This window comes from Pseudorasbora parva, chromosome 19 (genome assembly GCF_024679245.1).
Source record: "Pseudorasbora parva isolate DD20220531a chromosome 19, ASM2467924v1, whole genome shotgun sequence".
In the NCBI taxonomy this organism is placed as follows: Eukaryota; Metazoa; Chordata; class Actinopteri; order Cypriniformes; family Gobionidae; genus Pseudorasbora; species Pseudorasbora parva.
In genome coordinates this window covers 40,264,636-40,289,232 of record NC_090190.1, presented here as the reverse complement: position 1 = coordinate 40,289,232, position 24,597 = coordinate 40,264,636, and the positions used below count along the sequence as shown (strand labels likewise).

Below are 24,597 nucleotides of genomic sequence, written 5' to 3'. Positions count from 1 at the left end.
TTTGTTTAAATAGCAAATGCACGTGCCATCTGTTCCCCCATGGGCGTCTGGTCTAGACCAGGAGTGTTAAGGAGCATTGTTGGAGCGTTGCTATTCTGAGGAACTGAAAACTACTGATCATTGACCAACACAAACCTGATCTAAAGTCAATATTTTAGTCAATATTATAGTCAATATTGCAGTATTTTTGTGTTATTTAAAGGGTGTGTTAGTAATATGAGCCTATAGGCGGTGCACAACGCACATAGACTGATTATTACACACACAGGTATGTGCAGGAGCACACAAATACTTTTAAATATTACAAAATAGAAGGATTCCTCTCTGGAGAAGTGTTTAGTCTTTCTGCTCGCAAATTCCGTCAAGTAAATAGTGAATCCGCCATGGCGCGAACAAAACTGAGACTCTGATTGGTTTATTGCACTGTATGCCCAAAACAGACCATGGCCTTTAGACTGCAACCCTTTTCCCAGTCATTAAAGGAAGTGTGTGTAAGATTGTGGCCAAAACTGGTGCTGGAATCACTGTCAGATGACTGTAGAGCGGTGTATCCCCTCTCCCCCTCCCCCTAACTCGAGGTTGCCAGATTGGCTGCAGGATCAGCAGGAGCGTTTGTAGATCTACAGCTGTGGTAACTAGAGCAGATCTGGCAACCCGGATGCCGAAACACTTCTGACTTGGTCGATAGGTGGAGGGCGGAGCTTCAGGCCAAAACACAACATGACATCATTAACATCAGTTGAGGGCTGCAACAACAACTTTTAAATGACAATATCGTGGCCGGACTACTGTTGTCAGTGATAGAAGTATTTGACATTAACATGATTTCTTAATGTCTAGTGACATATCAGGGCCATTTTATGAAATACATTTCTTACATACAGTTCCTTTAAACTTAACAAGACACCTGCTAAGCTAAGTGCACCTGTGCCATGTGCTTTAGACCATGTGCTTGGATCGTTAAAATAAGGTCCTTGAGCTGTATAATGATTCGTTTTCTGTCCATGAATGATCCAAACAGTTGCTCACCTGTCTAATGAAACACAATATATATTAGTCTGTGGTGTTTTCATGGTTTCTACAAATTCAAACCGGAAATCGAGAGTAATGCGGGTACACTCTAAAAAATTCTAGGTAAAAAACAACCCAATGTTGGGTCAAATATGGACTGAACTAGCAATTGGGTTGGTTTACACAGCGATTGGGTTGTCTTAAGCAAATATTTAACCCAAACGCAGGGTTAAAACAACCCAATCACTGGGTTAAAACAACCTAATTGCTGGGTTAGTCCATATTTGACCCAACATTGGGTTAAAATAACCCAGCATTTTTTAGAGTGTATGATGTCATTGATAGGCAACCCGAACACAGTCCATGTCCTGATTAATTTTTTTTTTTAACTGTAAGAGTTGTATAACTTTAGTATAACTTATAAAAAAGTTGAAAATTGCTTGATATTGATTATTTTGATGAGTTCAAGCCATGTAAAAATATGTTGTAACAATTTTTTCAAAAGTCAGAAGTTTTATGTGAATATTTAACATCTAATTTTCATCCAACCAAAGTCCAAGAGAGTGTCATGTGATCAGATGAAGAAGATTACAGCTTATCTGTGTGTGTGGGAAAAACATGCCTCAAATTATAATGAAAACACAGGGATAAGAACTACAGAATACACTCATAAGGTTCAAATTTAATTGCTGAATTTTAGGTTACAGTACATGCTGACCCAAACAAGTTTTACTCCAGTTTAACTCTAAATGACTCTAAACAACAGGCTGATCAATATTCATCTAAATCAACGACAATATTTCCAATTACCACATTTTGAACAATCTTAGAAATTAAATTATTAGTTATAAAGGTGACTGAAATATCATCCACAACTGGATTTACACACACAAACAAAGGAGGAAATAAATAAATATAATAAAAGGGTAAGCAATAGATAAATATTAATAAATAATAATAATAATTAAAATAACATGAAGAAAACAAGAATGCAGTACAGAGCTTTAGCTGTTACATAAATAAAATATGTTTAAACAAACAAATACATTTGAAAGAAATAAGGCTAAGTCAAAAAGTGGCAAAGTTGAGAAGTTTATCACTGAAGACTATGGGACAAACAAAACAAAAAATGAAATAAAAATCACAATCCGATACAGAGCTTTAACAGTTACAGAACTACATAAGGACAGTCAGAAAAACAGCAGCTTTGATCTCAGTAACACACTCCGTATAATGTTGGTGTAACTTCATCTCTACGCTTGACGTGTGCAGGAAGACACTATGGAAGCAGAAGACGGTGGAAGTTTAGCATCAGCACATTCACGTACAGTATGTCCTGGAGAAACACGGCCTGTGCAGTCCTTCAGCCGCGATCATCATGAGATATGAGAGATAAATGAGGTCAGGTCACATGACCATCAACCGCAGTGACATGAATCAGCTGATACACTCTTCAAAATAAAGGTTCCGTTTAGATTAACACGAACATTCCGGAAAGAACTCTTCATTCTCTAGAGTTTTAACATTCCGGAAAGAACTCTTTATTCTCTAGATCTTTAACATTCCAGAAAAAACTCTTTATTCTCTAGATCTTTAACATTCCGGAAAAAACTTTTCATTCTCTAGAAGATCTTTAACATTCCGGAAAGAACTCTTCATTATCTAGATCTTTAACATTCCGGAAAGAACTCTTTATTCTCTAGATCTTTAACATTCCGGAAAAAACTTTTCATTCTCTAGAAGATCTTAAACATTCCGGAAAGAACTCTTCATTAGAAGAGTTAATGAAGAGTTCTCATTCTCTAGATCTCTAACGTTCCGGAAAAAACTCTTGATTCTCTAGATCTTTAACATTCCGGAAAGAACTCTTCATTCTCTAGATCTTTACCATTCCGGAAAGAACTCTTCATTCTCTAGATCTTTACCATTCCGGAAAGAACTCTTCATTCTCTAGATCTTTACCATTCCGGAAAGAACTCTTCATTCTCTAGATCTTTAACATTCCGGAAAGAACTCTTCATTCTCTAGATCTTTAACATTCCGGAAAGAACTCTTTATTCTCTAGAAGATCTTTGACATTCCGGAAAAAACTTTTCATTCTCTAGAAGATCTTTAACGTTCCGGAAAAAACTCTTCATTCTCTAGATCTTTAACATTCCGCAAATAACTCTTCATTCTCTAGAAGATCTTTAACATTCCGGAAAAAACTCTTCATTCTCTAGATCTTTAACATTCCGCAAAGAACTCTTCATTCTCTAGAAGATCTTTGAAATTCGGGAAAGAACTCTTCATTCTCTAGAAGATCTTTGAAATTCCGGAAAGAACTCTTCATTCTCTAGATCTTTAACATTCCGGAAAGAACTCTTCATTCTCTAGATCTTTAACATTCCGGAAAGAACTCTTCATTCTCTAGATCTTTAACATTCCGGAAAGTTCTGATGATTTGAAGAATTTCATAATTGGCCTAATCAACGTTTTGAAGAAGTACATCAACTCAAGAACCCTACACGGCCGCAACAAAGGTTCTAGATAAGAAGAGAAATCAGAAGAACATTTATTTTAAGAGTGTGAAAGATCCACAGTTTGACCTTTCTCTGGTTAAGCTCTGAGGTGAGCGCTCTTAACTCAGAGGACTAAATACAATATGTTAATAATTAATACAATCAAAAGACAGTCAAGGCAAAGAGAGGATTAAAACATTAGGGGATTGTTAAAAATGTCACCCATCCTCAGTGATGATCAGACTTCTGATCATGTTTAATTTGATCCTTAAAGGGATAGTTCACCCAAAAATAAACATTTTGTCACTCTCATGTTGTTCCAAACCTGAATGAGTTTCTTTCTTCTGTTGAGCACAAAAGAAGATATGTTGGTAAGATGTGTTGATGGCTTCCATAGTATTTTTTTTTCCTACTATGGAAGTCAATAGGTGGCGTCAACTGTTTGAAACAACATGAGATTGAGTAAATGAAGACAACATTTTAATTTTTGGGTGGACTGTCCCTTTAACAACAGATACTTTGTATCCGCTTACAATCAGCTTTGGTTATTTGTCATTTAGCAGATATTTTGGAGTGATTTTAAGCACATTTCGATACAAGCACAATCCCACAGAAAGGACCCAGGGTTAAAGGGTACAATAAATCCACAGTCGACATCTAGATTCTCCACAGCAAACGTGAAATCAAAATTGACCCTTTCGTATTACATGTTCCTGGTCTTATTGTGATGGATGTACTGGTGCACATTAGTCCCTGCCAAAATAAAAAAAATAGTTGTTTTTGTCTGTGATGTCATCGTTAGTTACTCAACTTGAGCAAAAGTACAATTGTTGCCATTTTGCATGTTAATTTTATGTGTTGCATTGGATTATCCCAGTGATACACAACATTTATCAAAATGTGCGGTATTTACGCTATGGACTGTTTCACATAATGCAATGCATTTACCTTCTATTTGCAATCTGATAAATAAATCGATTTTTTTTAAGAACTAAGATGATTTTACCACACTGGATTCAAAATATCCTTATTTTTGAAAAAGCCAATCGCTAAACATGCAACGTAATCATGTGACAATAGTGCAGCAGTATTCCATTCTCAACATATTTGCTACCTTATGATGTCCCCTCCAGTCACATGATGGTTTAGGGAGAGAAATATAAAATATGAGAGCTGGGAATGAGTTTTATCCTTGCTTGAATATGATGAGAGTTATCATGACATGGCAAATATGGACATCATTTGATCAAAATAACATGATCATTTGAGTTAAAATCAGGGTGCAGGAAAAGCTGTCCAAATATTAAAGGGTGTAATGGTGCAGTGTGTGTGTGTGTAAGGAGAGTAAGGTTAAGAGAGCAGGGCTTGATGCAGAGACGGTGGCCCAGCGCCGAGCCTCACAGCTGGCCATTATTGCTGGCTCACGCCCATCTGCTGGTGGTCTGGCTCTGGTTCCTCCTCCACATCTGCATGATACTGATCGAATGTGTCATCATCGATATCTGGAAGACCCAGGAGCTGCAGGACAGTGTCAAAATCATTCCAAACGGAAGAGAATCAAACCAGAACAGGACATAATACACTCGAAAAGGTTATATCGCCGCTACATACACTCTAAAAAAACGGTGCTATATAGTACTAAAAGTGTCTCTTAGGCTTGTAATCATAGGGGAACCACTTTAAGTGCTGTATAGGACCAAATCTTGGTGATTCAACGGTTCTTCACCAGTTCTTTGGGATGTCTGAAGTGCTATATAGGACCGTTACCATTTACAGAACCTGTTAAAGGACAACTCCGGTGAGAAATGACCCTAGGGGTAATTAACAGATGGTTACCGAGTAGATCGTTCTCTGGGATGCCTTTTATTATTACTATTATTAACTATAATGTATGGCGGAATAGCACTTCTGAGAGTACTTCGGCTCGGCGCAGTAAAAAGTCACGCCTGAAACATCTTCCCTCTCTCATTTCTGTCAATAGGGAGATGTGAGGGAAGATGTTTCAGCCGGGACTTTTTACTGCGCCGAGCCGAAGTACTCTCAGAAGTGCTTTTCCGCCATACATTATAGTTCTCCTTTTTAATCCGCTTAGAAAAGCGCCACGTTTTATTTTGTCGCCATACTTGATCGTTCAACTATTGGTGTAACTGTATTTAAATCTGGAAAACGTGGAGGTGTTTGGTCGCTCCTAACTTGATCTCTGTTTGGTACCATAGTGAATGAACTGGGCTTAGTGGGCTAAGCTAAATGCTATCTGATCGTCACCGCGCGTCAGAGAGATTAAGAGCACACACTGAGACGAGAGAGGTGTGTGTCAACTCGTTTAGTTAAGGGAATAACAGTTTAATATGAAAGCGGTGAAGTATCCCTTTAGGGACTACAGGTGAAAAATAGCCCTTTGGCTAACTCTGGCATATTGACAGAAATGTTTATTAATATGCACTGTCCCTGTAAATAAATAAATAATAAATAATAGTTTATTGTGTTAATTATTCCTGATGAAGCGTAAGAGAGACTTACAGGCCTGAAGGATCTGAAGACTTTGTCCAGCACCTCCAGCAGTGTTTTCTTCCCGCAGGAGGAGATGTAGTCCTGGGCCAGCTGCAGGAACGGTAGACAGTCCTCGCTCTCACTCCACACGTGCTGAAAACACACACACACACACATTCAACATTTAACATCTAGGCCTGGTTTCACAGACAGGGCTTAGATGAAAGCCAGGATTAGGCCAGCTTTTATAAAGTCGATTATAAATGTATCTTATGCACTGATGATGTGCATCTTGAGACAAAACAATGGCACTAACATATTTTAAGATATGTTTTATGCTAAAACAGCTTAAACATGAATTTTAGTCCAGGACTACCTTAAGCCTTGTCTTTAAAGGTTTAGATTTATAGTTGAAACAGATCACATTTTTGTATATATATATATTTTTTTTTTAAATTATATTTAATTGTGTGTTTGTAAATATTTATTCAACCTTATTTAAATACTGCTTAATTTCTTTATGTTCATGGGTTTCCAGGGAATATATATATATATATATATATATATATATATATATATATATATATATATATATATATATATATATATATATATATATATATATATATATATATATATATATATATATAATAGTAATAATTAATATATTTATATTAATATAAATAATAAATATAAGGGTGATTCTATAATTGCAGGTATATTTGGTGTCCAAAATCATTATTTTTGTCCGCTTTTTTAAATGGTTATATTTTTATTCATTTTAATAATTAGTTACTAATTGTCATGGATCACAATATGTTACAGGCTATACCAATATAATATTTTCTGTAAAAAGTGTCTTATATAATTGAAAATCATGATTTCTTGTTGTCCTATATAGTCAATGTATAATATTGTGCCAATTATACTGTACCATACATTGCCTTTAAATTATCTCTCACAACTAAGTCAAATGCAGGAAATGTTGTCATGTTCCCTCACCAGGGGCGTAGCACCAAATTTTGGGCCCTGGGTACAAACCATCTTGCTGGGCCCCCGTACCATGTATGTGTATGTATAGAAAACGGACTTCCCTGCCTTGGGCCCTGGTTACTCAGTACCCTTTATCCCCCCAGTTCCACGCCCCTGTCCCTCACTGATAAGATCTGACGCACTGAAAGCTTAAAGAGTTCTCACAAGAGTTATTTTGTAAAATGTCAAAATTGTTACCACAATATTAAAAGGAAAGCAGAATTCCTCACTGATCACACACATTTCATTAGTGCTCTTAGCATTTATACCAGCAAGAGGAGTTTTTAGCTAAAAAGTTTTAAAATGTCAAAGTTTTACCACAGCTGCAAAGTTTTAAAATGTTAGCAAGATGTGTGTAACAGAGTTGACAAACAATATTATGAAGAAACTGTTGTGTTTTGGGTTAAAGTAACTTGTGTAGGGAAAGCACTGAATTATTAAAATCTTACATATTTTCAACTGGAAAGAAATTTCTTTTTTTTCTCCTTAACTTTTTGAAATGCGAAATGGATCTCCACTAAGTTGCAAATCCCAGTGTTTCACACGTTGTCACAGTGTCTGGGTTGTGTTCCCTGGGTATCCACTAGATGTCCTCCTTCCCTATGATGTCTGTCACTTCATAAACTACATTTCCCATGTTCTCTGTCTAATCATTGCTCTCAGCTGTCCCTGGTCAGTAATTATTGCACTCCGTTTATTCCTCATTAGCGTTTGTCTCTCCGTTTGTATTTATACCAGTCTGTCTTAGTATGTGGCACGGAGTCCTTGTTGATATTCACGTCCGTCTCTAGTCTTGTTCTCGCTTTGTGTCCTTGTCAAGTTTATGTTCTGGATTGATGTTTTGGTTTTGACCCCTGCATGAACTGTTTTCTCTTATTTAGAATTACCCTAAATAAATGACATACCTGCACTTGGATCTCTCATCGTGTCTCTCTGTATCCCGGCCGTGACAGAAGGACTCCGTCATCTCTGAGATCTAGCGGTATGTCTGTTCATGTTTCCTCCCCAGCCACCGAGTGGGATAGGAGAAGTTTTGAGGGAACCCGCCTGGTGGTTTTCCGGGGAACCAGGGGAGGTCGTCGAGGAGGGAGTAGTCGAGAGGAGGCTCAGTACCGCTCTCAACAATGGCCTCCCTTCGATCCGGGGCTTGTAGAGGAGGGATCAGAGTCACTGTCTCACCATGGTGGACGGAGAGGGGAGAAGCGCACGTCCGCCATGGTGGCGCCACTGCCCAAGATGGCCGCAAGGCCAGCGCCACGAGGCAAGATGGACACCCCCCCAGCGCTACAGCACAAGGTGTTCGCCAGCCACATGCCACGAGGCAAGATGGCCGCCAGCCCAGCGCCACTGCCCAAGATGGCTGCTGAGACATTTTTGGATTACTTCTCCATGCTGAACAAGATCCTAGAGATTTCCAGGAGTGTTCATGTCACGGTTGCTGATCCAGCGCCACAGCCCAAGATGGCTGCCAGCCCAGCGCCACAGCACAAGGTGGTCGCCAGCCCAGCACCACAGTACAAGATGGCCACTAACTCCGCGCCAATGCCCAAGATGGCCACCGGCCCAGAGCCACGGCCTAAGATGGCCGCCCATCCAGAGTCATGGCCCAAGATGGCCACCAGCCCAGTACCACTGCACAAGATGGCCGCCAGCTCAGCGTTAAGATGCAAGATGGAGGCCAGTCCAGCATCACAGCACAAGATGGCGTCTAACCCAGTGTCAATGCCAGAGATGGCCACCGGTCCAGAGCCATGGCCCAAGATGGCTGTCTGTCTAGAGTCATGGCCCAAGATGGCTGCTTGCCCAGTACCTCTGCACAGGATGACAGCCACAGCTGACCTTCCAGAGTTGAGTCAGGTTCCCGTTGACCCTCCAGAGTCGGGGCTAGTCACCGTTGACCCTCCAGAGTCGGGGCTAGTCACCGTTGACCCTCCAGAGTCGGGGCTAGTCACCGTTGACCCTCCAGAGTCGGGGCTAGTCACCGTTGACCCTCCAGAGTCGGGGCTAGTCACCGTTGACCCTCCAGAGTCGGGGCTAGTCACCGTTGACCCTCCAGAGTCGGGGCTAGTCACCGTTGACCCTCCAGAGTCGGGGCTAGTCACCGTTGACCCTCCAGAGTCGGGGCTAGTCACCGTTGACCCTCCAGAGTCGGGGCTAGTCACCGTTGACCCTCCAGAGTCGGGGCTAGTCACCGTTGACCCTCCAGAGTCGGGGCTAGTCACCGAGGACCTTCCTGAGCCAAGTCAAGTCAGTGGGGATCTTCTGGAATCCAGTCTAAAAACCATGGGCGTACCAGAGACTCTTCATGTCTCTGCTGAACTACTGGAGCCTCTCCTCATCTCAGCTGGATTACCGAAGTCTCTCCACGCCTCTGTGGAACTTCCAGAGCCTTGTCACGTCTCGGCTGATCTACCAGATTCTTTCCCCGCCTCTGTGGAACTTCCAGAGCCTCGTCACGTCTCTGCTGATCTACCAGATTCTTTCCCCGCCTCTGCGGAACTTCCAGAGCTTCGTCACGTCACGGCTGATCTACCAGAGTCTTTCCTCGCCTCTGCAGAACTTCCAGAGCCTCGTCACGTCTCAGCTGATCTACCAGAGTCTTTCCTCGCCTCTGCGGAACTTCCAGAGCCTCGTCACGTCTCAGTCGAACTCTCTGAGCGCCAGACTGATCCTATCGTGGCCATGGAGGCTACCCTTAACTTGTTCACGTTCTTTGTTTCAGACTTGCCCAACCAGACTTGCTCTCCTGCCAGTCCGATCCTACTGTGGTGGTCTTCGGCGCCGCCCTGGTGGGCTCCGGTTTCGACCACACGGTTGTGGTGGTCTTCTGCTCCACCCTGGGGTCCTGCCCAGTCAGCACTATCCTGGGTTCCCGAACGCCCTGATCCACCTTGATCTTCTGTTGTCTTGTTTTATTTTTTTTTTATTTTTTTTTCTCCCTGTCCCTGTTCCCCTCTGTGAGTCTGGCCCGCCGTCTCTTCCCCTGATCCTCCTCCGGTCCACCTCCCTCCTGGTCTCCCTGTTTTGTGTCTGCTCTTTAGTTCTCTGTTCCCCATTTACATGTTTTTTTTTTTTTTTTTTTTACCTGGCCCTCCGTCCCTCCCCCTGAGCCTCCACCTGTCCACCTCCCTCCTGGTCTTGTTTTGTTAGTCTTGTCTTGGAGCATCTGGTAGCTGCTCCGTAGTAAGGGGGTATTGTCACAGTGTCTGGGTTGTGTTCCCTGGGTATCCACTAGATGTCCTCCTTCCCTATGATGTCTGTCACTTCATAAACTACATTTCCCATGTTCTCTGTCTAATCATTGCTCTCAGCTGTCCCTGGTCAGTAATTATTGCACTCCGTTTATTCCTCATTAGCGTTTGTCTCTCCGTTTGTATTTATACCAGTCTGTCTTAGTATGTGGCACGGAGTCCTTGTTGATATTCACGTCCGTCTCTAGTCTTGTTCTCGCTTTGTGTCCTTGTCAAGTTTATGTTCTGGATTGATGTTTTGGTTTTGACCCCTGCATGAACTGTTTTCTCTTATTTAGAATTACCCTAAATAAATGACATACCTGCACTTGGATCTCTCATCGTGTCTCTCTGTATCCCGGCCGTGACACACGTTCATGACAAACCTTTACACATCTAGAAATAATTTGCATGGAGAGTTTGTACGATTAGATCACCACCGATCTCTCTCTCTAAAAATATTTTTTATTAACACAAACTCCCTTGTATATTTATTCCTGGATTTATAAAAAGGGAACATTCACAATATGGATAAAAGGACTTCTCTGAAGTCAAAGTTGAGCTTCCTGGAGAGAATCTGGGACAGTAAAACTCTTTGTCCCGTTATATTTATCCGAGCGAGAGGGACCGTTTTTCAGTAGATGGCCCAAATAATCTTCTCCTCCCAAACGGCATTTGAGAAAAATGTTTAATGAGGAAATATAATCGGATTTGAATACAATACAATAGTCCACAGATCTCTAAAACTAAAGATTTACTGTGTCAGTGTGTTCAGCTGTGTGAAACCTGAAGGTGTACAATACATTTCTGTTCACTGATGCATTCAGAGTATCCGAGACGGCAATAACAGTAAACGCTGAAGTTTGTGCTGTATAACTAACATAGATCAATGTCTGTTGTATTAAGTCCTGTACACTTCTTAATGCAAAATGATATAAGGACAGTGTTAGTGAATGTGTGCTGCTCTAATGCTCTCTAAAATGCACTGGAGTTGGGCCGCTTTGAGAACAAGGACATGACACAACAGCACATCGTCAGTCTCTCTCTCTCTGAGCTCCCATTCCAGGAAGATTTCCAATCTCATCAAATCAAAACTGGAGTTTTGTAGCCGTTAGTCCATGTCACTTTGAGGGTATCATCTACTTGCAAAATAAATACAAATTAAAAAAAAGTAAAACAAAAATTCTAATGCTCAACTACTGGTTAATAGCTATTAATATTAATATTGGCAACTCTTGTTTCAGCAGAGACCGTCAACCCATGGAGAACAAACTCTACACACTTTCTCCAGAGATCTCAGCTCAGAGTGTGTTATGTGGAAACGGGTGAAGCAATGGATAGAAAACTTTCAGACATTATTTATGCATCTGTCCAAAGCTCGCAGGAATATAGAGGAAAACTGTAAAAAGCTCACCACGCTAGCTAAACCGAATGGGCAACACTATACAATAAGGTTAAAGGGTTAGTTCACCCCAAAATTATAATTATCCGATAATTTACTCACCTTCAAGCCATCCTAGGTGTATATGAATTTCTTCAAACACAGTCAGACACAGCCAAACACAGTCAGAGTTATGATACAAATTAACAGAGCAATTCCAATGGGCTAAATATCCTGGCTCTTCCCAGCTTTATAATGGAAGTGAATGGGAAGTTCTTTTTTGAGGTCCATACAAGTGCATCTATCTATCATATAACTGCTCCACACCGCTCTGGGGAGTTAATAAAGGCCTTCTGAATGAAGACATGTGTTTGTGCAGGTAAAAATACCCATATTTATTAGCCTGGATGCCAGCCGAACTCAGCCCCGCCCACAATTTTTTTAGGGTAGGGCAATTCGGTCTGGCCTCGCTCCATAGAGGAGTAATTATGCCTGAACAGAAACTGACCAATGAAATCATCAGGACGGGCTTTAGCCAATGACGGACAGATGATCAACAGAACTGTAATCATCTCGTCATCAAAGGGGCTTGGGTTATATTTGTTCTAATCCTAAATGGAGAGCTTGTTTGTATCTGCATCACCTTCACTATTTTTCTCAGAAATGATGATCATGTTGGCTAAGTACTCTGTGTATTAATACATTCTTTTATTTTTTTTACAACACCGGCAAAGATCGTTTATTCCAGCGCGTGTGCAGACAGGGTTGCCAAGTTTTTACAACAACATCCGCCAACTACAAGCCCTAAACAATAGCTTCTCGGGGGGTTCTCCGGAAAAAAATGGTGTTTGGGGGTAAAATGTGTTATTTTGGCAAGATTGCCTGCTAAAATTCGCACTCATGGATCTATATATCACATAATAGTCGCTTCAACCCGCGGACAATGTGTCGCTTCATTGCTCTGATTGGTTGTAGGTCTGTCCAATTAAAGTCTTTCCTGGTTGGGTTGAAACACGCCCCATAATCACAGCCCAATGGAGCATCAGACTCATATTCTGACTAGAGCTGAGGATGACCACGTCAGGCTACATATTTATAGCTTTATAAAAACAAATCACTGGCTTCCGGTAACAGCCGTACTCGAGTCGAGTTCTGGAGGAAGAGTGACCTCTGACCCGACACATGATGTAGGATGTAGGCGCAGCGTAAACTCAGGTGGTTCAAACAACAAACTCAAGCTCCTCCCACATTTCTCTTAAACCAATGAAGTTTTAGACTTTTAATTCTTGAGCGTGTTTTGTTTTGCTCTATCCCCCGGCTTCCACATTCATCAAAACATCATACGTCGGGACTAGACTCACAGCAGTTCCTGAAGCCAGTGATTATTGCCCATAAAGTTATAAATATAGATATTTCTAACAAAAATGCTTTAGAAGGCCTTTATTAACCCCCTTGGAGTCGTATGGAGCACTTTTGTGATGGATTAGGCTTCAAAATATCATGTACCATTCAATGTCATTATAAATCTGGGAAGAGCCAGGATATTTTTTAATATAACTCTGATTGTATTCGTCTGAAAGCAGAATGTCATATACAGGATGACTTGAGGATGAGTAAATCATGGGGTAATTTTCACTTTTGGGTGAACTAACCTTTTAATACATTAACTAATAATGTGCAATATATTTGTTACAGTATTTATTAAAAATACCTGCATGTATTAGTAAATGTTGAAATTAACACCAACTTATATTAATCAATGCTTGAAAAGTATTTTTCATTTAAAACTGTTCATGCTAACTGATGTTGTAAACGAATGATAAAAAATGAATCCCTATTGTAAGTTACTGCTTAATTTTGTAATCCTAAGAGTTACAGTACCAATAAATGCAAGCTTGCTCAAACAATGTCTATTCAGCTATTTGGAAACTGGTTACCGTTATCAGTCACCTGCTCAGCACTTTAATATAGCGGCGTCAAGAACTCTGAGACCACTGGCACAAATGCTTCTTTTTGCATCCTTTAGTATTTTATTATATATGAATAGGGAAAAGTTAAACCAAAAAATTGCTTGCACTAATGTACTTATTTCATTTCATTATTCATTATTATTTTCATTATGATTTGCACAATATCTGATTTTACATCATGTTTCATTCTTCTTCTTCTTAAAAAAAAAAAAAGGGGGGGGGGGCTATTTATGCCTGTTTAAATTGACAACAATCCTAAAAATATTCAATGTGCACTGCTAAACATTTTAGGGTGCGTTCACACTTGTAGTTCGGTTAGTTTGGTTCGTTTGGTCCGGACCGAAAAACAAAAACAAAACATATAGTCCTGATCCGCATAACGTTCACACGGACATTTTTAACAGCGAACCTAAAGTTATCGAACCAAAGGCACAGGGAGACGCTCACAACCTGATTGGTCGGCTCATATGATGTCGGAGCTGCTTACCGAGCATTCAAAACAATGCAGTGTGCTGGATTACACGCCATCATTTTATGCGTGTACATATGGCATTATTTTTCCCCGCTGAGAACTCATGAAGAGCTCATAAAATGTTCAAAACATTCAAAACAGCAGCAGGATTTCCTCCGTTGTGCAGAAAAGAGGCGGCCGTTCTGTCGTCTGTACCGGATCAGGTCCTTTGATGAGAAGAACCAGGTGTGCTTTTTGTGTGTTTTTTCTAGCATTTTCTAAACATGCTCGTCGGACCAAATATTGATGAGGCACTTCCTTGTTGCTCCACGTTTGCCCTCTAACGTTAACTTTAGTCATTTTGGATACATCGATCTTTCCGCGTCGTCAAATCAGCTGACTATGCGTCGCATCTTGTGACATCACATCCTGTTTTTGGTCCGTTTACATGTCTTTGGTCCGTGTTGCGTTCATATATCAATCGAACCGCACCAGAGTTCGTTTGGAAGCGGACCGAGACCCGTCTCTTTAGCGGTCTCGGTCCGCTTGTTTGGTGCGCACCAGGGTTCAGATGGCAGCGTTCACATATGTTCAAATGAACTGTACTAACCGAGCAATCGCACCGGGGTTCGTTTTAATCCAACCAAACATGACAAGTGTGAACGCACCCTTAGTGTGAAATGACAGTATATTCCAGGTTTATAATTGCTTTCACAGTAAATTCACAGTAGGACTAACTGCATAAAAAACAGTTTTTACTGTGAGTTTACAGTATTAAAAAACACAATTTACTGTAAACAAACAACATCATTCTGTATTTCTACAGTGCATGTGTTGACGGTACCCAGCATGCAGTTCGTGGCGTTGGATGGATTACGCTGTGGAGTTTCTTGATTCTTGTTGGTTTTATCTGTGTTGCTGAACTGATTTAGCTTCACTTTTAGCAGTTTACATTGTTGGTTTATTTTGTCTTGTTTTTATTATTTATCGAGTGTCATTATTGTGATGTCTGTGCATCAGGCGATGGTTATAAGACGATTTCATCTCAACAGTTGTTTAACTATTTTCAAAGATCCATCTCCAAACGGTTATACATTTGAAATAAGATATCGGTAATTCTTCATGCTTAAATAATACTAAAACAAAATCTTCATATTCATGCTAAGCATCATTTTAACAAATGTTTTTATTTTATTTTTTATTTTGTCGCATTTCTGATTTGGCTAGACCAGAAATTTGACACGGACCAGGAGCCCAAGCGAATGAAACACTGATCACCATAATGGTGACTTCAAAACAATTACAGTAAAGAATACTTTTATTACAGTGGCATGATTTAAGACAATATTATAATGTGAAATCACAGTAAAACAAGAGCAGTGAGTTCATTCTGCTGCTGATTCACAGTCGTTTGTAAAGGAAATGGCCCAGCATGCATTGATTTCACAGTAAATTTCTGACTACAGTAATTTATTGTAAACTAATACTCTTTAATCCTGTAAATTTCAGGCTTTTTTTTTTTACAGTGCGGTGTTAGACTTTTGGCTCTACTGTATTTTTTATTTATTAATAAAGTAAAATCTCTCTCTCTCTCTCTCTCTCGCTCTCTCTCTCTCTCTCTCTCGCTCTCTCTCTCTCTCTCTCTCGCTCTCTCTCTCTCTCGCTCTCTCTCTCTCTCTCTCTCTCTCTCTCTCTCTCTCTCTCTCTCTCTCTCGCTCTCTCTCTCTCTCTCTCTCTCGTTCAGTGACCCTGCTGGACGTGGTATTGATCAGTTTGAGTAATTCGAGCCCTGTCCTGCTGCTGCAAGCGCTGATATTTTAGTGAGCTCTGGGACTGCAGGGTGATGCGGTCTGGTCATGTGGTGTGGTGTCAGGGAAACTACAGTAAACTGTTGTGCTTCCTTTCCAACAGATGCACGAACAGAAAGCAAACATGCATCTGACAGACATGTGCGAGGCAGGGGAGCATTAATGCAAACGCTGCTACATCACAACACCAAAATTACAGAGAATATCTGCACCATTTATCCATCAATGAGAGTTACTGTGCAGCTTTAGACCTTTGTGCTGATAAAACACATTAACACACACCTCATCATGGCTCTGAAATGGAGCTGAAGCAATGTCCGTCTGACCAGAACACATACATCAGTCTATACACTGCATATTACACTTATAAAAATAAACTTGTTGGCAGATGCATCCTACAACACTACAGCATCCAAAATCAAGCCAAGCACGTATTGAGAAAATACTGCAGTCAAAAAACAGTGACATCATTTCATTGGCTTTAAGACAAAGGCCTTAAAACACATGCACAAAATAAAAAGTGGGCGAGCTATTAGAGGCGAGCGATACAATATACAACACGTTACTGAATAATCTTCATACTCCAGTAATAAATAGGCCTGTGTTTAATAGACATGCTAATACCATAGTAGCATGTCCAAAAACCATGATACTTTTTATAATTGAGACGAGAGACCACAGCAGTAATCACACACACACGCGCGCGCACAGCTCCCCCTCCCCCCGAGGACATTACTCGATTATGTCATACTTACAAAATTGTCGGTTCCTCCCGTGAGATTGTCCGGGCAGAGCACGTAAAACGAGATCCCGGGCTCGGCGTAGAAGTCCAGCCGCCTCTCGTCCACATCCTCGGCGAAGATCAGGTCGAAGGGGTTCCCGGAGCACCATTTCTCGGCGGTGTCCACCAGCTCTTTGAACTCCATCCTGCCTCACGGATGCGGCGCACCTGAGCCGCGGGGTGATGCTGATGCTGCGGATGCTGAGCACTAACGCTGCGTCGTCATGGTGATTAGAGATGATTCTGGTTCGCTGTGGTCTCACTGTCTCATATCGGCCTGTAGGCTACTCGAGTCTTCCCGAACTGGACCTAAAGGACCGGACCCGGTTCAGCCCTCCCGTGTGCGGAGAACAACGCCTGTCCTCTAGCAGGATGACGTCACATGACAACACATGCGCCCCTCGTCATCAACTGCATAAGGAACCATCTCTAAAGAGACGCCCGTTTTCGCAACTGTTCAAACTAAATGCCTATATAAATGTCAGTATTTATATATAAACATGTCAGTTTGATGCTATGTAGTAAATATCAAATAGAATTAACAAAATCGACAACAACATTTCAAGTATATGCTGACATGTGCTGACGTCTTTTGTAAAGAAATGTATTCGCAATTTAAATGTGTTTACATTTTTAGGAATTTAAATAATTTAGGCGTAAGCATTTAAATAAATTTATATTATATATTTTTCAACTATTTATGCATGGGATTGTGTCTGTGTGTGCGTGTGTGTGTGTGTGTGTGTGTGGTTATATTTTAAACACTGAAAACACCCAAAATCTATTTTTAAATGGCACTGTACTGTTGTATGGATTATGTTCCACTAGAGGGCGCCATTCCAGTGTTTAGAGCAGTGGGCGAACAGGGGTCAGATAGATTCACGAACATTTTAATCTTAACAATTATACATTTACGATGATTTTTAACAACATTATTTTCAGAGATTTAAATTGTTCTTAAGTTTTGTATTAAAAACAAGCTTAAGAAAAAACAACATTCATGCAATGTTTTGGTGAATACAAAATATTCTTACCCTTTTTTCTTTCTCGAAAATAATGCTAAATATAGCAGTTAAGAAGAATTTTATTCTTAAGAAGGTTTCGTGAATCATGAATTAAGCGTGACTTTGCAACACAGTTTCACCGTCGTCATGCTTACAGATGAATGCTCTGTAATTGCAAAGGAATATAACTCTGTATTTAAAAGGTATAGGTGATCTACAATACCTCCCTAAAAATTATAAATTATCTAAATCGATATAATTAGCCTATAGGAATAAATTTAAATCATGTGACGTAAAATAGCTAATGAAGAAGCATCTGCTGATGAAGGACGCAACATATCTTTCTCGTCAGTGGTAGGCAGAGGTTGTGAAAATGGCGACGCGATAATCAAATGTGTATATTGCTTTAATGTGAGAAGTACATTGTACAAAGTACAGTTGTAAAGTCTAAAATCTGATCCTAGCGAAACCACCGCAAAGGTGTTTCCTGTTGGGTTCTGTGTGCAAGAAAAGGGTCAGGGTGTGCGTTTGGGGAGTTGCCGCATTGTATTGCAGTTAAAACAATTCAAGAATCTCTAATACTACTAAAATAGGTGTAATATTTTCTAAATACACCGATCAGGCATAACATTAGATGAAGTGAATAACACTGATGATCTCTTCATCACGGCTCCTGTTAGTGGGTGGGATATATTAGGCAGCAAGTGGAAAAAAAATCCTCTAAGTTGACGTGTTAGAAGCAGGAAAAATGGGCAAGTGTAAGGATTTGAGCGAGTTTGACAAGGGCCAAATTGTGACGGCTAGACGACTGGGTCAGAGCATCTCCAAAACTGCAGCTCTTGTGGGCTGTTCCCGGTCTGCAGTGGTCAGTATCTATCAAAAGTGCTCCAAGGAAGGAACAGTGGAGAACCGGCCACAGGGTCATGGGCGGCCAAGGCTCATTGATGCACGTGGGGAGCGAAGGCTGGCCCGTGTGGTCCGATCAAACAGACGAGCTACTGGAGCTCAGACTGCTCCAGAAGTTAATGCTGGTTCTGATAGAAAGCTGTCAGAATACACAGAGCAGCTCAGTTTGTTGCGTGTGGGGCGGCATAGCCGCTGACCAGTCAGGGTGCCCATGCTGACCCCTGACCCCTCCGAAAGCACCAACAGTGGCACGAGAGCATCAGAACTGGACCACGGAGCAATGGAAGAAGGTGGCCTGGTCTGAGGAATCACATATTATTTTACATCACGTGGATGGCTGGGTGTGTGTGCGTGGCTTACCTGGGGAACTCATGGCATCAGGATGCACTATGGAACATTGAGCCTTGTATTTGCATCAGTGTCAAGTTAAGGGTAATACCATCCAAAATATTCATGGGTGACTTTAACATCTGAGTAGCAGTCTTGTTTTCTGTTTTCACATCCTCACACCCAAACAGCGTGACTGACAATTACTTCAATTACTCCCCTGAAGAATGATCAATGGCTGCTTGATGCATGTTGAGAGAGTGAGTAACACACCTCTGTCATCACAGATAGTTGTTTTTTCAACTATTTTTTTTTTTTTACAAAAATATCAGTTTTCGGCTTACAACTCTCTGGACAAACGTCTACTGTAAACAACAGAAACTTAAACCTAAAAGTAAACAGAGTCTAGATGCTTTTGAAAATTGTATATTGCACAATAAGATGCAATGTTTAGCATTTAAGGTATTTGTGAAGTGTGTCTTGTCATGAAGGCAAAGTATTTTGAGCCAAATAACCTTAAGTGTTTATTTGATTATAATAAAACATGACAAGAAAGACCAAACCAAGAGTATAAAAGAGCTGAGCAAACTTTTACAATGTTTAAATTGAAAAAATAATAATATAACACTTACATGCAATCCTTTTTTAAACAGCTTAATTTTAAATAAATATATGCATTTATCACTTCAAGAATTAGTCTTATCACATCTTATCTATCATTTACCCTATACCCTAAATCGAGAGTGTGCTATTATTGCAACTATTACATAAAAGATCATATATGCTGTTTAATAGTTACAGTATGTAATGTATGTTTGATATAAGGAATCTACAGGAAATATCTTAATATGTTTGCCATAATAATGAGGCACGTTGCTCGTAGCAGATGGGATTCAATCTTTGATCCACTTGAAGTTGTAGCGGCTCTCGAAGGTGTGGTCATTGTCGAAGGTGTGGCCGTAGCAAAAGCTGTAATTAAAACATTTGCTAATTAGCTGGAACAGATATTACAGATGTTACAGAAGCATATGTATTGAGGAATATCACTTACTGGAACCATTGACAGAAACTGTTTGAGAAATGATGTTCAGTGGATTGACATTTCCTGTATCTGCTGCTGTCAGAAGGGTGTCTAAGATCTCTTTTCTGGATGGTAAAGATTGGTTGAAGCTGAACACAAGTTGGGTTTTCGTGATGATTGACCCGGGCCTGAAATACATAAAAGAATGTTATAAGGGAATCCATTTAGCAAACATGTTATTATTAAACGTTCAGTTTACTGCACACACACACACACACACACACACACACACACACACACACACACACACACACACACACACACACACACACACACACACACACACACACACACACACACACACACACACAATAAGCAATAAGCGTGCAAAATAAGCAGTGCGCTGTTTACCTGAATCCTAGGACGATGACTCTGAGAAAGTTAACATACTTAGGTTTGTAGACGGCTTCAAGCTGGAACAAATAACAAACTATATTTAGAATCTACACAAAAGCAGTGTTGGTGATATAAACGTTTTCTTCTCTGTTACTGAGTTTTATGATCGCTAGGACACATTTCTTAATACTTTGGTCATTTTTTTAAACTCTTTGCACAGTTCTCATAACCAAATTTACCACAGCAGTTAATTTCACATTCAAAATGGACTAAAATTACCAAAACTTTGTCCGTAATAAATACACAGACCTAAAAGGCACTGACATTATGTAGCATTATACAATGATTTCTTTTGTAAAAATGTCCTTGCAAAACAAGGAAAATTCACTGCAGTATGTGTTACATAGCCCATGTTTACATTACAGTAAAAAAAAAAAAAAAACTCCTATTTTTCCACCTTTTGAATAGATGAGGAGTGGTCGAAGAACTTATAGGACTTATAAAACATTTAACTGGATTCAAGCAGTTTCGTGGCTGAAATTGAAAAAAGTAACAAATCTACCCTTGCGGGTCAATTATCAAATTTCTGTCTTGTAAATTTTTGAATCATGTTATGTTTTAAACTTAAGTTGAGCAGTTTTGAAAAGAGTAGGCTATGTAAGCATGAGCAAATTGGCCTGTATAGTAACTGTGTCTAAGTGAGAAAACAATTCATCTAATTTGAAAGATGTCGTCATTGAATGTATTTTGTGCGATAGCAATAATAAATGATCCACGGTTTAGCTCTCAGACTGATGTTGTGATGATCACTGTGTGAAGAGTTTTTAAAAAAGTGACCTAAGAAATGTGTCCTATAGTAAGAACTGAACTACAGGTTTTAAATCAAGACGCTTATCATCAGAGAGGCTCCAGTTGCTTCAACTCACCTGATCTTTCACCAGCTTAGACCTATTCTTGAACTCCAGAGACTCTGAATTGTTGAGGGCATCTGTAAACGTGTCAGAAGAGTGAAACTCCAGATCTGTTAGTATCTCAGGTACTAGTTTTGCAGTAGTTGTGGGCACTTCCGTTTTGGTGGATGGAGTGTGTTCAGTTGTGGTTAATGTAGTGTGTCCAGTTGTGGTGGATGGAGTGTGTTCAGTTGAGGTTAATGTAGTGTGTTCAGTTGAGGTGGATGTAGTGTGTCCAGTTGTGGTGGATGGAGTGTGTTCAGTTGTGGTTAATGTAGTGTGTCCAGTTGTGGTGGATGGAGTGTGTTCAGTTGTGGTTAATGTAGTGTGTCCAGTTGTGGTGGATGTAGTGTGTTCAGTTGTGGTGGATGGAGTGTGTTCAGTTGTGGTTAATGTAGTGTGTCCAGTTGTGGTGGATGTAGTGTGTTCAGTTGTGGTGGATGTAGTGTGTCCAGTTGTGGTGGATGTAGTGTGTTCAGTTGTGGTTAATGTAGTGGGTCCAGTTGTGGTGGATGGGGTGTGTTCAGTTGTGGTGGATTTAGTGGGACCAGTTGTGGTGGATTTAGTGGGACCAGTTGTGGTGGATGTAGTGGGTCCAGTTGTGGTGGATGGGGTGGGTCCAGTTGTGGTGGATGGGGTGTGTTCAGTTGTGGTGGATTTAGTGGGACCAGTTGTGATGACTCCAGTGCTAATGGTGGATGATGCAGCGAGACTTGATGTGGATTTTGAGGATTTTGTTGTAAGTGTTGTGGATGTTTTGACTGTACTAAGCGTTGAATCTGGTGAAAAGGAACCAGCTGAAATCAAGGTGTAAACTGTTGGTTGTGATGCTGTTGTGGTAAATTTGGGGGATGACTGAGTTTTATGAAAAGCAGCTGTAAGGGGACTGGGTGTTGCGGTGGATGATCCAGCAAGAGTTAGTTGTTCAGCAGAGCTTGTAACTCCTGATGTTAGAAAGAGATAATGGAGTTAGATCAAACCTCATGCCGACACTGACAAAAGAAATGTCATTGAATAATGTTTAATTCATTTCCAGTTTTCATTCCTTTTTTCTGTAAGACTAAACATATAAAACATATTCGTTCAGGTGTTATCAGATATACCTGAATCATCAACAATGATTGAAGCAGAAGTTATGTTCAGGGCATTGATGGTCCCGTTAATCAATAATGCATATTCTATCTCAACAGCTGATGGCACAACCTCCGTAGAGTTGAAAATGAGTTCTGTTGTGGTAATGACTGACCCAGCTCTGGAAGGACATTTTCAGAAGCAGTATTATTCGGTGTTCCTTTATAATATGACAATTTTAAACCAAATAAAACTAGTACTCCAATATCTTGCTTTTTTCACAGTTTCATGTACACACACACACACACACACACACACACACACACACACACACACACACACACACACACACACACACACACACACACACACACACACACACACACACAGTAAAATATGCAGCATTAGAATATAATATATTTACCTGAAGCCTAAGACATGAGCTGCTATGAAGGAAGGATACTTCAGTTTGTAGATTGTCTCAAGCTGTAATGAATTACAGACAGTTTTAAACACAATAACACCTTGGCTCGTGAGTTGATGAAAAACTTTAAATGCAAAATGAGTAGGGGGACATGATATTATCGGCATGACATGGGAATGAAATGAAATGAAAAATATGCCAATATGCCTTGCTTAGAGTTAGAGTTCTTAGAGTTAACTTGGTGATTATATATATATATATATATATAAAGAGATAATCAGTGTTGTTCACTTCACCTGTCAGTGGTCATGTGAAGTGAACAACACTGATGATCTCTTCATCACGGCCCCTGTTAGTGGGTGGGATATATTAGGCAGCAAGTGAACATTTTGTCCTCAAAGTTGACGTGTTAGAAGCAAGAGAAATGGGCAAGCGTAAGGATTTGAGCGAGTTTGACAAGGGCCAAATTGTTACGGCTAGACGACTGGGTCAGAGCATCTCCAAAACTGCAGCTCTTGTGGGCTGTTCCCGGTCTGCAGTGGTCAGTATCTATCAAAAGTGCTCCAAGGAAGGAACAGTGGAGAACCGGCCACAGGGTCATGGGTGGCCAAGGCTCATTGATGCACGTGGGGAGCGAAGGCTGGCCCGTGTGGTCCTGATAAATGCTGGTTCTGATAAAAAGGTGTCAGAATAGTCAGAATAACCAGTCAGGGTGCCCATGCTGACCCCTGACCCCGCCGAAAGCACCAACAGTGGCACGTGAGCATCAGAACTGGACCATGAGCAATGGAAGAAGGTGGCCTGGTCTGAGAAACACCTTTTCTTTTACATCACGTGGATGGCCGGGTGCGTGTGTGTGGCTTACTTCGGAACACATGGATGCACTATGGGAAGAAGGCGAGCCGGCGGAGGCAGTGTGATGCTTTGGGCGATGTTCTGCTGGGAAACCTTATGTTCTGCCATCCATGTGTGGATGTTAATTTGACACGTATCACCTACATAAGCATTGTTGCAGACCATGTTCAGCCTTTCATGGAAACGGTATTACCTGTCTGTGGCTCTTCCAGCAGGATAATGCTCCTGACACAAAGCAAAAATAGTTCAGGAATGGTTTGAGGAGAACAACAACGAGTTTGAGGCGTTGACTCGGCCTCCAAATTCCCCAGATCTCAATCCAATCGAGCATCTGTGGGATGTGCTGAACAAACTATCTATCTCATCATAGAAATAGCCAACAATATTGTAACTATATAAAACTATTATATAAATGTTTGAAATAACATATGTCACTTGAAGTTTAAGAAGTTTGTCAGACTAAAGTTTGTGAATCCCTGATGTAAGCTGAAGTTACAGTAAATCAGTTAAGTTTTAACTTACATTGTCCTTAACCTGCTTAGCCCTGTCCTTGAAAGCCTGAGAGGATGAATCATGGAGCTCAGGTGTAAACGTCTCTGAACAGTGAAACTCGAGCAGGGCACTGGCTGTGTGAGCACTGCTTGAGGAAGGAGACAGTGAGCGGGTGGCTGGTGATGTGGAGGAGGATTTAGCAGGAGTTATTATGGCTGCTGTAGACGATGGGGATGATGTGGAGTCTGTTATGGTGGTCTGAGATGCTGGAACAGATATGTATAACAGTTATGAGTGAATCAAAGATCATTGTAAATACGCTATTATATATGCCAACATATATATGTTAGTGCTGTCAAATGTAGCGTGATTGTTTTTCTATTCTTTTTCAGTTTAACTCATATAACGTTATTTATTGCTATTAACGCAGCATCCAGGTTTTTTTTTCTGTCATCCTTATGCTAAAACAAAACACGCAAATGCTTTTAAACCATTC

The 24,597-nt window shown here is 40.6% G+C and overlaps 2 protein-coding genes across 2 annotated transcripts in view; both read right to left on the bottom strand.

The window, feature by feature from the left end:
• Nucleotides 1-1,673: 1,673 nt before the first annotated feature.
• On the bottom strand, nt 1,674-17,116 carry mturn (maturin, neural progenitor differentiation regulator homolog (Xenopus)). The gene is made up of 3 exons (XM_067426056.1): nt 16,630-17,116; nt 6,033-6,155; nt 1,674-5,030 (listed from the first exon to the last, which is right to left on the bottom strand). Exons 1-3 carry the CDS (start codon nt 16,798-16,800, stop codon nt 4,923-4,925), a joined length of 402 nt encoding a protein of 133 aa, XP_067282157.1. The 5' UTR covers nt 16,801-17,116; the 3' UTR covers nt 1,674-4,922.
• Nucleotides 17,117-19,702: 2,586 nt separating this feature from the next.
• LOC137047415 (uncharacterized) overlaps nt 19,703-24,597 on the bottom strand; it is a 43,235-nt gene continuing 38,340 nt past the window's right edge. Inside the window, exons 3-9 of the mRNA XM_067425046.1 lie at nt 24,132-24,367; nt 22,755-22,816; nt 22,363-22,511; nt 21,236-22,203; nt 20,325-20,386; nt 19,944-20,101; nt 19,703-19,861 (exon numbers count right to left, since the gene is read on the bottom strand). Of these exons, the coding sequence (XP_067281147.1) occupies nt 19,722-19,861; nt 19,944-20,101; nt 20,325-20,386; nt 21,236-22,203; nt 22,363-22,511; nt 22,755-22,816; nt 24,132-24,367 (1,775 nt within the window). The 3' untranslated portion in view covers nt 19,703-19,721. The remainder of the gene's footprint in view (nt 19,862-19,943; nt 20,102-20,324; nt 20,387-21,235; nt 22,204-22,362; nt 22,512-22,754; nt 22,817-24,131; nt 24,368-24,597) is intronic.